The following is a 12236-nucleotide window of genomic DNA, read 5'->3' as shown; positions in this document are numbered from 1 at the left end:
GTGGGCACATGAATGCATGTGTGCTTTGCTTCCCGCCTCTCTCTCTTCACTGACTGTCGGTTAACACACACACACACACGTTCTCGCACAGGCTACAAAGAGGCTCAGGGAGTTTGGTTTAGAGAGCCTTCAGTGGAATAAATGGAGGGCCCTGTGTTACCCTCTCACCGCTGCAATTGTTCTGGTCTGCGTTGAGTGTGCGCGTGACTGTGCGGCGAGCTGAAAAAGGATCTGAGCAAGATCAGCACCGTCCTCCTCCCCGGCACGTCGATAAAAGACATAAAGCTGAATCAGACCCGCTGGCATGATTACGGGCAGGAATCCGAGGAATGCTGTGATCCGACGCCAGCCTGACACCAATGTTGCCACGGTTCCCCATTTACCCTCCTGCCGGTTATATGTTTTATAAGTGTACGCATGTACGCATTAGCATGGTCACATTTCCCTTTTGGGGGGAGTTAAAAACCCCATGGTCCGATCATTTAAAATATTACATAGTTACATTACATTCAGGCCAAGAAATTAGATTAGCAGGCACAAGGGAGTCTCTGTCTTTGGGAAATGATGGAAAAAAATATATAACCAGTGTGTTTTTTTTTGTTCTTGCAGCATTATGCAAAATGCGAGAAAATGTACCTGACAACATGTAATGAATTTTTTTTAACACCCAGTTCAAGTTGGCGCAAGTGTTCTGAGGTTTACCATATACAGCCTGCGGTGTGCTGCACTCTCCCTTCATCCACAGCAGAGAGGGGCCGTGTCACTTATCTGAGGAATTCACCCCGAACAACGTCTTTTCATAAACACTCCCCTGTGGTGCACATCCCCCCCCCCCTCTTTCTTTTTCTCTCTCTCCCTCTCTCTCTCAGACACACACACACGAACCCCTGTGGATGCATAAACCTATACAGCGTGCTTCGAGAAAGCAAAACTCGCACAAGAGGGTACAGCATGGAACTTAAACAACATCCATCATGCAAACCCCACGCAGTCCACCAACACCACCTGGATCCTTCACGACTTGACTCCGTGTGGGTCACTCACCAAAGAGAATAATTTTTTTTTTTCAGCATCAGAGTCACTGAGTCAGTCAGCCATCGTGTGCAGAAATCCGTTTGCGGGCACTCGCATGTGCTTAAGAAAGCCACTGATTTCAAATGGCAAAATTATGTTTTTCTGTTGTTTTTTGCGAGCGGATCCGCGCTACACTGAGCGACTGATTGCGCGATTTGTGCGTGTTCACACCTCACAACTTCCAGAGAGGAGGAGCTGAGCTGAGATGAGGAACCAGAGCTGTCGATTTTACCGGAAGGGAAAATGAAGTCATTGGCCTGAAGTATTTCCACAATTGCAGTTAGAACAACTGCCGCACAACAGTGGCGTGTTGTGTGGTTTCTTATTTGCAATTAGCTAGCTAGCTAGCGGAGGAGCTGGCAAACGAGCCAACAGAGAAATGGGGAAAAAATCCTGGCTCATTGGTCAGCAAAACGACTCGTAACGATTCGTTCGGGGGCCGTGCGTCACTAACCTTCGCTCCCCGTGCACACATTGCTGACATACTTCTACGCGTCCGTGTTCTCAAGTACGGCGGCCTCAACAAACAGGTGGTCCTCATTAATTTTGCCTTGAAAAATGAGCCGGGACACATGCGCGCATCCCTCATCGTGACGTTTGCCTGTTTCGTGTCGAGGGGGGAATTGTTTTCAGCGCGCAGGCCGACGGCTCACGCAGGAATTCCTCTGGGATCACTTTAAACCCCACTCTCCAGGCATGACACATCTTCCGCGCTCCGCTGCGGCGAGGAAATGGCTTGTCCCGACCTCACTGAGGCCGAGTGGCGTCTCGCAAAGGCATGAAGCACAAACAGAGCACAGCGGCTGCACTCCCGACGGGCAATCGCAGCCGCCTTGTTCCTGACTGATCCCAGCGTCGAGGAGAATGTCTGAGAGTGCGACCACAGTGATAAGACCAGCACCAAAAGCGATTATGAACCTCCGATGGTATGCCACAACGGAGGCGATATTGTCTGACGTTGAACAAAGGGAATGCCTGAGGTATAAATGTGCATAATTGTTTGAACAATATGGGTTTTGGGGGGATTTTTTCCTGCAGATAATGTCCAAATATCCCGCATTCCATATTTTTTGTACCGGTGGAGGTACACACACACACACACACACACACACACACAAGGGTATGTGTGTGTACGCTGATGTGTGTGTCTGTAAGTGTGCATTTGTCAGACTGTAACATGACACCCAGATACCACAAGGAAGAGGGAGAGAGAGAGAGAGAGGGACAGAGAGAGAGAGAGAGAGAGAGAGAGAGAGAGGAGAGAGAGAGAGAGAGAGAGAGAGAGAGAGAGAGAGAGAGAGAGGGAGTGAGGGGAGGGGGCAGCTTGAATCTCTGACCCCATCAACTTCCAGACTCGGCCAGGGCCTCACTGCTAATGGAACATCCTCTCAGACTGGACTGAGGACGAACGAGAACAGACAGTGAGTCAATTAAACGTCTGTCTCCACTGACTTTGGCCCGGACAAGAGAGTCAGCGAAGAGCCTGCGAGCGAGGGAGCGGGAGAAAACGTGACACAAGCGACTCCTAATCACGCGATGGAAATTTGTTTTGATTTGTGACATTTGCCCCCATTCCCTTATTTACTTCATTCATTAACTACCAATACTAATTGTGTGTGCATATCGCGAATTATAGATTATCCAGATTTTTTAATATGCATTTTGTCACATGGCTCACATGATAGAAATGCAGTGTGACAGACATGTACGTCGCATGTTCAAGGGTTGATGATCAATGAATCACTGAGGATGCAAAATAGCAGAATGGACACACCTCACCGACATGTTGTACCCTACATAATAATCTAACAAGAAAAAAAAAGTTCTTCACATACCCTCCAGAAAATGTTACATATATATATATCAGATTGGATGGATGTTAAGTGTCCAAGCCTCTCAGTTACATGACCTCATTAACAATGCATCTGGAAAGCATATAACCATTAAGGCCTGGCAGCTGGGGCGACTCCACCCTTTAAAGGGAGGCGAGCTCAGACTGCAGAGCTCATGCATGGAACGCGGATCACAGATCCTGTTGGCCAAACGCCCCAAGCTGAGGGGTCCGAGGTCTTCACAGACCGTGGCGTGGCCTTGGTGGCAGCCGTGGTTCACATTTCCCATCGATGCTGACGTGCTGCGCTCTGCTGTTTCAACGCTTCCTACAGTTACTTGGCTGCCTGTTTGTTTTCCTAGCTAAAGCCCGAAGCTTGGATGAGACTAAGTGGCGCTCTCAGTTGTTAAAAAAAAAATAATGTTTTTTTCAACCATTAATATGCAGTGTTAAAACCGGACGACTGATCTGATCTCACCGACGACTTGGGAAAAAAAACGACAACTGAGCACAAAACTGTTCTATCTCGCAACGTCCTCCCCCCTTTCACGCTCGCGCCGGCCTGCGTGCGTTGCCTTACATTCCTCTGTCACTGCTCCATCTGTTTGTAGGAAGAATGGGGAGGCCCTTCCGCGGACCCCTCGGAGGTTTCAAGTATGCCGGCCTCCTGTAGCCTCGCAGAAAACACACAGAGCGCCTTGCTCTGGCAGGCTGGTTTCAATTCAAGTCCCCCACATGACCAGGTGGGCTGGTCTCTGGTTCGGTGAAAGGCTCAAGGTAACGGCCGCGTGCCATCACAAGATCTTCTCCTCCGACCACAGCGTGCGGCTGACTTTCACCACTTTACTCCTCAACACTTTGTCTCTATTTATTTATTTATTTATTTATTCATTCATTCATTCATTCATACAGGGCCTCTTCTTTTATTATTATAATTATTTTTTTTTTTACAACCAACCTTCAGTCCAATGACGGAGCGCCACTGTCCTTGTAGATGTGACCGCCGCTCTGACACTTTAACTGGCCAACTGCGTCCATTTCCCCAGGATTACTCAGCCAGGCCCCTCCTCCACCTTTTTACTGCGCAGCCCAGAGCTTCCAGTTGCCAGCGCGGCGCCCCTGCGGGCCACACCTCTGATTTACAGATCAATTTCAGAATTAACGACAAGCTCCTCCCCCCACCCCCTACTCCGCGCGCGCACATACAAGGGGACACCCGCAATCGGCGCGCACCCATTGTCAGGCTCCTCCTGCGGCTCCCGAGATAAAGCCGTTGCAAGTCTGCAAGCCGCCGTCCTGATAATACACAGACGCAGCAGAGGAGGCAGAGCCGTGTGAAACGGAGGAGGAGCCCAGGCTTTGAATTACACTCCGAGCTCAAATAATGCAAAGTGATGATGCTGTTCTCTGTGACATCTTTTGACATCTCTGACACATTGGTTGGTGGCCTTGTTTGTCAGGGCGCATCGGGGAAGCCGCGATGCTGACACAGATGTATGCAAATTGTCTGGTAACATACGAGTCAAAACTTGTGAGTGTGACCTGGTGCCCCCCCACCCCCCACCCCCCACACACACACACACACACACACACACACACACACACACACACACACAGCTGCAGCGTCTTGGAAGCGTCTTCTGGAGGGACAGCCGCACAGATGATTTATTCCAAGTGGGAACGGCGCTCGTCACATGATGTTTAGGAGGACGGAAGGGGTTGAGAAGAATGAGAACCCAGAGATTTGCAAAAACAGAGCAAGAACAGCAGACTGAACTAGTCTCAGCGATGATTACCAAAGAGAGCGGCCTTCTTATCAACAGTTGTTGTGTCTCACTGAGAAAATACAACTTGGGCCTTTGTTGTTTGATTTAACCAAACTTCTACTTTGTCAGTTTTCCTCTTTTACTTTAAGATGTGGACAAGATGGTGACAAAGCACAAAGAAGAACCAAAAGCCGTCTCTCATGGTTGTAGTGAGGTTGTATATGTTTTGTTAAGTGCTTTATTTTTTTTGAGGCAGAGGTTGCCAGTCATCTGTTTGCTTTAGTCGAACAGAGCTGCTCAGGCTATGTTATAAACTTCAGGGAGTGCTGGATGGCGACAACAAAAAACGTTCAGATAGTTATTTACAAGACGGCCAGAGTGCCTCTTGGGCAAGACGTCCCATCCCTCTCACACTGAGCGTGTCGGTATGTGACAGATTCCTGCTTGGCTAAAAACTGGCCAGAATGGATTTCTTTTTACAATCTTTGCCTGATGCAAACTTTATATTCTGCAAGAATGAAGACAAAATATAGCCAAATAGTTACATCACACAAGGGCACCGCATGAAAATATTTGCTGAAGCAAAACGCTGTGATTTGTGCCTTCTGAGGCGCATTAGTCAGAGGTCATGGGAAACGGGATCTTAGTTAATATCTAATGTGAGTGATTGCATCAAAACATGCCCGTGTCCAATGGCCAGCACAGACCAATTGGTCAATGGTCAAAAATGACTTGAAGTAAACGTTGATCTGTGGAAAAAACGAATGAAGGGGCGCCCTCTAGTGTTGGGTGAAAAAACATTCACAGCATCATATTGGAAGACACAGACACAAATTCCTGCCAGAACGCAGGAGATAAGTAGAGGGACGGTTGAATTCCAGTAAATTAACACCATCAAATTAAGTATTTATATATTTTTATTTTAACCAAACAAGTGTTTTACTTTGTCAAACACAATAAAATTAAAAGCAAGTCATGACTTAAGTATACAAAGTGCTGCTACAATTCAATAGGATCCGTACATCATGGGTTTCAAAGATGGAAACAACAGCATGAACGTTAATGTTTAATGTTAGCGAGAAAAAAAAGAGACAAAATCTTCTGCATGTTGCACTCTGGACATGAAAGGAGACCTCAAGAGGCTCCCGACCTTTCACTTTCAGCACAAAAGAACCATCAGCCTGTATATGTGTGAGTATTTTGTCCCATTCTGGTGCAAAAAAAACAACCCTCAAATCTTCCTGCTGCAGTTTACAGTTTTGTTTGTTTGTTTTTTTTATTACAGCAAGCCTCCACATATCTGCATTGATTTTGAACCAAAACAAACATGCTCTGCAAAACCCGTGTATTTACAGCTGAAAGGTGGCGGAGGTCTGTGACATGGCATTGTAGATAAAAGTGTTGCTGAAAGGCACAAACTGGTGGCTGATGATTTTGATGGCCTCCTGCGCAGCAGAACCTGCAAAGTAACAGTGAAAGAAGTAGAAAAGGTTTATCTATTTGCACAACATAATCATGTTATACAAATTAGAAACTGTAGTTTCTGGAATAATGCAACAGTTGTTACCTCCCAAAAATGCGGCAACTGTGTGCGGCTCAGCTGCACCATATCGACAGCTGCAGAGGAATTCAGACAGGGATGAGGGGATAAATATTTAGCACGCTGTATACAAATGCATCATTGGAGAGCGCTTTGTGGATTGCCACGACTTACAACTCGTGGATGTAGTCGTCTTTGATGTTGACGTTAAGGTTGTACTCTTGCAGCAGGCTGTTCACACTGGCCTTCAGCCTGCTGATGTCCTCCTCCACCTGGTAATTGTACACTCCTGATGAAGAACGATTGAAGAAAGGTTAAAATTAAATAATTCTTCTGGTTTTTTTTTTCCTGAAATGTGGTGTGTGGTCATTATCTGTGGGGGAACCTCTCAGATAATATGTGGGCCTTTTCAAGACCGTGATGCTGGTATTGGTTGCAATGAGGGGAAAAATACAGTTTTAAGATTTAAAGCAGCTTTCACACATGTATGCATTTCTCTAATTGGCCAGAGGTGGCGGCACATGGTCCATCCTGGCCCTGCTGCACCCTGGTGGATGGTGAGGACATATGTTGAAAAAGATGGATGTAGAATTTTTGAAGGGAATTTTATCTCTGGAAATTATACAAGTAAAATAAACAGATAGGCCCTTATTTATAATTAATTTAATACAATTTATTCAACAACAAAATTCAAAATTAATTCATCTTCCTTCATTTTTCATTATATGAAGGTAAAAATAAAATAAAACGTGTGCGGAAACCACAACGACAGCATATTAAAGATCAACACACAACCAAAAAATGATTCAGTGTCTAAGAGGAAACCACTGCTGTACCTGGGTATCGGGAGTGCTGCTGGTAGAAGCGATCGACGGCACGAAGCATGAGGTAGAAAACCATCTCACTGTCTGGATTGTCCATGCACGAAGCTGAGGACAAGCAGGTGCACTGATTACCAGGTGAACATGGTTTACATTTGTCATCATTGGAAAAAAGCAGATTCTAAAATTAGGCTGCAGATAAGATGACAGAATATGTCGTGCTCCAAACTTACTAATTTCCTCTTTATTCACAGAATCCACGCTGTATTCTTCAGCTAAAGATCTGCAGCGCACCACCCGTAGAAAGAATGCGTTCTTACCTAAACAGAAAAACAAGTTGATGGTCAGTGAAAGGCTCTGTTGGTTAGTGACTTTCATTTTAATGACACGTACAGTACAGCAGGGTTTACTTACAGAACAATTTTGTGTCAGCTTCAGATATGCACTCGGGAGGCTGAGGAGAAAGTACATTTTCAGTCACAATATATAAATAGAAATAATTCTGTTATAAAGGAAACTAAAATAATATGTCAAACTCTTAAGTAAAATACAAAACATTTCTTTAGAAAAACACAAAAAAATAAACAAGAACTCACTTTTCCTACAGACTGCAGTAAATATTCAACATGTCTTGAAACCGCCGCTGCATCCTGGATGGCCTTTTCTCTGTAACTAAAGCAGTGCACAACAAAACAATTGGCAAATCACTCACTAAATAACAGCCTCACTCAAACAAAGTCTATTTTGGGAACAATGAATGTTTGAATTTTAATTTAAGGACTATAATGAAGCGTAGCACTGAAACCTAAACATTTTGATCTTACACATTTTGAAGATTTATGAACTTCTGAGAGTCAGCCATCAAGTCTGGGATAGTTCCGCGCACGGGAAGGTTTCCACCGCCTTCGTTCTGAACAAACTCCTTCACAGCTCGCAGCATCACCCAGAATGGCGAGCTCTGAAACGCATAAATTAACTGAAAGGTCAAGAACAACTATCCTTTGCTCTGGAAAACAAATACATATTAAAAAGAGCAGCACCTTTGATGTTATATTGCTACATTGGTCACTACTGAAGAGGTCTTCCACCACATTAGGGATCTGCAGAAAACAAAAAGATAATGATTTCACAATTAATGGATAATACCCAGTACAGGACTCGGGATCAATGGAAAAGTATGAAAAGAATCTGAGATGAGGCACCTTGGTGGGGTTCAGAGCGGTGTTGACATGCCTAATGGCTTCTTCAAAGTTTTCTTCATCTTCTGGAACACCATTCTCATTCTTTCGAATACCTAAAGCAGCATAAAGTGACAATTAATCAGTAGACACTTTGAATTTATGCCTCAAAGCCAATCAATGCAAAAGTTGCAGTGAAATGTCCATGGATACCTTCCCGTAAAAACTGCCTGAAAGTCTCTTTCTCTTTGTAGTTTTTGGGCAGCTGGCTGTTGTGCTGCAGTGGCATAAACACATAAAGCGATAGTGTTTTGAATTGCACAAATGGGCACAATCTGACGATGTATATATTAGCGATAGGGAGTCTCTTCTGACGAATGGTTACCTCACTGAGCCATTTTTCCAAGAGTTTTGCCATAACTATAATCCACGGTGTATGACTGTGATCCTATGCAACAAAAAAGGATGCAATGATGAATGGAAGGCATGTAAAGTTGACTTAGTTTAGAATGACACACAGGCAAATGAGCTGCCACCAAAAACAAACACCTTTTTCTCCATGCTGTCAAGATCATAGGACTGAACATGATCCTTAAATTCATCGAAAGGCTGGTCCAACCTCAGGTCCTCCAGAGCATTGTCGGGGTGAGATTCAATCACTGAAAAGAAAGGCAATGAAAATCATCAATCTGATAAACAACTAAGACCTATCAAACATAATTCAATGGCAAAGCAAGAAAACCTAAATAAATGCAGCATTTCAATCAACATTTAAAGTTACAACAAGTGTTTTTAATCTAATGAAACTAATTTGAATTTCATTTCACATCACGTGTCAGTGTGTGCACAACTGGTTCTTTGGATTTAATGGACTAGAAGACTTACACGTGTATACATTGGACATCAGGTAAATGGAAATTCATACTTCATTAAGTTCAAGCGTCGGGACTCACCTGTGTGCTCCTGCACCACCAGTCTCATGTAGCCAATCAGGCCGTAGCTTTTACAGACCAGGAATGGTACCGAGGCGCTCCACAGAACAGCGCCGAGTCTCAAACATGTCCTGTTAATAATGATTATGAATAAAGTAAAGTAAAATAAAAAACTAATTATTTACACACAACAAATTTAAAGTAGATTTAAAAAACACATTTCAAGCTACTAAAAACAAATCTCAATGTGACCATAAATGATCATTTAAAATGTTTAAAATGCTAAATATACATCAGCTTGCCACAATTTTTGCATTTGCAGGCAGAGACATCCATGTTGTTGTAAGGTCTTATTTACATCACATACCTTTCTGGCAGATGGACACCGATGACAAGTGAAAACCTGTGGAAATACTCGGGATCAATGTCCAGAAGTCTGTCTGGACTCTGCAGCAATGAAAGAAAACACAGGACAGATCATAATCACAGTCAGGGTGCTGAGAAAGGTCGGTGTGTGTGTGTGTGTGTGTGTGTGTGTGTGTTGTATTCACAGAGCTAAAAACCATAAAAATTAGGCGTGCACAATGTGGTGCACCTTTGAAATTGTGCATCCACAAACGTTTTTTGAGCATTAGAACTGTTGTCATAATATGAGACATGTGCTTCAATAAAATTAAATTCAGTAAATAACCAAGGCAACTAGGGCAAAGCTGAATGACACCAACCTCCTCAACAAAGTTTCCAGACACATCAGTGTTTAGTTCCTGCAGCAGCTCTGTGGCAGCCTGTGCTCTGTTCTAAAACAGAAAGTCTTGTCATACAAAAGGAAAACTAGTAAAGACTAAAAAGACAACACAGACAGGGATCAGCCCCTCACAACATACCTTTCCAATGCTGCTGCTGCTGAGGAAGAAACTGTCAAGCAAGATCAGAATGTTGGTCATTAAAGTTTGCATGTAACTATAGCTATTTCAAAAAGTGGAAAGGCGACGCCTTACTTATTTCCAACATCATCCCCTGTAACTATGTGTCCATCAACTATGGTGAATGCCCCGATACCTGGAAGACATATCGATAATTCTATTCGTCAGCTCTGATTGCATTGCCATACGTGATGCGTCGCCACAATAGTTTACCAGGGAGAACAAGGTTCTTCAGTATCTCCGTTCCCGTTGCTGTGGCGTTGATGAGACAAACGTGCGCGTTCTCCAGGGCTTCTTGACCGTGATCGCCCCACAGTCTAAAAATACATCAACATACAGTCTGAGACGACAATGAGCTAGTCAGTGATGGGTCGGCTAGCTTTCTAGGGGTTTATGCCCACACAGTTGCTGCACTCACTCTGAACAGCCAGCAAACGCAAAGTCAAAGCCCCAATTAAGAACAAAACAACCTACAGCGTTAGCCTTCATGACATTCTGGCAGCTTTGTAGGTGCTCTTTTGACGGACATGGCAGAGCTAGTAGGTGCTAACGTTAGCCTCCATGGCTATACCGCAGGCCTCTCGTGGTCTCAATCTAATCCACATCATAGTTAAGAAACACACGAGTTCTATGTGAGCTCGGTCACAGTGAGTGCATGTGTTTACCTCAGTTGCCGGTCGTATTTCTGTTGTTTGGATGCATTGGTGGCCGCCATTTTTCGACTGTGACAGGACATGGTAAGTTCCTCTTCACTTCCTCCTCACCAGATTCGACAAAATCTTATTTTGTGTGTGAGCTTCGTCTCGCACTTTCGATACAGATTTTTCACTTGAGATTCACGCGTCGGCTGAATAAATGCATATAAAATATATTTTGTAGTTTTAAAAAAGTATATTTGTAACGTCAATTATCATGTAAATTTGATATGTTGCATATCATAATAATACACCACAATAATAATCTTTCATATATAGTTACATTTTTACCATTGGCATAAGTTTTCAGACACCCATGACACTTTACTCAATCCCATTTACTGTTACTGTCATAAATTTGCCATACAATTTAGTGTGTGTGTGTGTGTGTGTGTGCCAATTTGTTTTGGCTGCATCACACAACAAATTGAATTTATTAATAAGAAAATAAGAAAACTAAATTCTTGTAGTTTTTCTTGTACTGTCGATGTGTTGCAAGCAAAGGATCTTGCTCATACATTTAGTTCTTGGCTGGTTGGAACATTGTATGTATAGCATGTGAGTAAACGTTGGCAACTGCACTATAATAAAATGGAGACTTAAGACTGATTCTGATTACAACGCAGTACATTACAAATGCATGAGATGTCCAAAACATGTTTTCCACCATTATATGTGTTGAAAATAATTCTCCAGTAAGGGTTCATGTAATATGACGACACTCACACAGAGTCCACGCTTATTTCTGCAAACTGTCCTTATCTTGAAGGAATTTTGTTTCACTTTTGTTTTGACTGTTTAAGTTTTGATACTAAGGAGATGCACAGTTGCAAGGGGAATTCAACGGCAACAGATACAGGACAAGGTGAGTGAGTGTTGTCCATTGTTACATTTTCTTGCTTCTTTTCATCCACCACTATATGTGTTTAAAATAATTCACCAGTATAGGTTCATGTAACATGACACAACGCTCATATAAAGGTCATTTATGCAAACTGTCCTTATCTTGAACTTCAACTGATACCACCTCAAAGCAATACGAAAGCAATATGTGTACAACCACAGCCTAGAGGCTTTTACATACAAAGTTGTCATACAGAAATTTCACATGCAAAAAAAACTCCAACTTTTCATTAAATCTCAAACTCTTTCAATCTCTCTTTCCAATTGCCACAATTACCACCAACACTTCTTTTTGGTATGTATGGTCAAGTGACCTCGTATACATAAAATGATACCTTATTTTTTAGTAAAAAAATAAGCAGAAATTCTGAATTACTTTGACTATAGTTACACTCGGGCATATAAATGGATAGATTACCGCAGACTGGTATATGTGAAAATGAAATGAAATCATTTCAAATGTTTGGACCACCCAAGTGGTGGGCGGATCAAATGGACCAGGGAATATCACAGGAGGGGAGAAATTGAATAAAATATCCATAATTCAATGTAAGTAGTGATCATCAATTTTAT

At 43.1% G+C, this 12236-nt stretch overlaps 1 protein-coding gene across 1 annotated transcript; it reads right to left on the bottom strand.

Annotated features, from left to right (window-relative positions):
• Nucleotides 1-5570: 5570 nt before the first annotated feature.
• nae1 (nedd8 activating enzyme E1 subunit 1) lies at nucleotides 5571-10874 on the bottom strand. Its single transcript, XM_076020941.1, has 20 exons — nucleotides 10731-10874; nucleotides 10279-10382; nucleotides 10141-10201; nucleotides 10027-10057; nucleotides 9868-9939; nucleotides 9510-9589; nucleotides 9164-9273; nucleotides 8760-8869; nucleotides 8596-8658; nucleotides 8424-8487; nucleotides 8235-8326; nucleotides 8073-8132; nucleotides 7857-7990; nucleotides 7629-7704; nucleotides 7447-7486; nucleotides 7266-7352; nucleotides 7048-7140; nucleotides 6386-6500; nucleotides 6239-6288; nucleotides 5571-6130 (listed from the first exon to the last, which is right to left on the bottom strand). The coding sequence occupies exons 1-20, from the start codon at nucleotides 10799-10801 to the stop codon at nucleotides 6021-6023; spliced, it is 1623 nt and encodes a 540-aa protein (XP_075877056.1). The 5' UTR covers nucleotides 10802-10874; the 3' UTR covers nucleotides 5571-6020.
• Between the last annotated feature and the right edge of the window lie 1362 nt (nucleotides 10875-12236).

The sequence above is a fragment of the Nelusetta ayraudi genome, unplaced genomic scaffold (assembly GCF_046127955.1).
Source record: "Nelusetta ayraudi isolate G7.1 ecotype Tasmania unplaced genomic scaffold, CSIRO-AGI_Nayr_v1 ptg000002l, whole genome shotgun sequence".
NCBI classification, from domain to species: Eukaryota; Metazoa; Chordata; class Actinopteri; order Tetraodontiformes; family Monacanthidae; genus Nelusetta; species Nelusetta ayraudi.
Note: the sequence above shows the minus strand (reverse complement) of the source record. Positions and strands in the feature narration are given on the sequence as shown.

Coding starts and splice junctions, on each gene's coding strand:
- nae1 (XM_076020941.1), bottom strand. CDS start 10,801: ATGTCCTGTCACAGTCGAAAAATGGCGGCCACCAATGCATCCAAACAA. Junction 10,383..10,730: donor AAATACGACCGGCAACTGAG/GTAAACACATGC, acceptor ATGTATTTTTAG/ACTGTGGGGCGATCACGGTC. Junction 7,705..7,856: donor TTCATAAATCTTCAAAATGT/GTAAGATCAAAA, acceptor GCACTGCTTTAG/TTACAGAGAAAAGGCCATCC.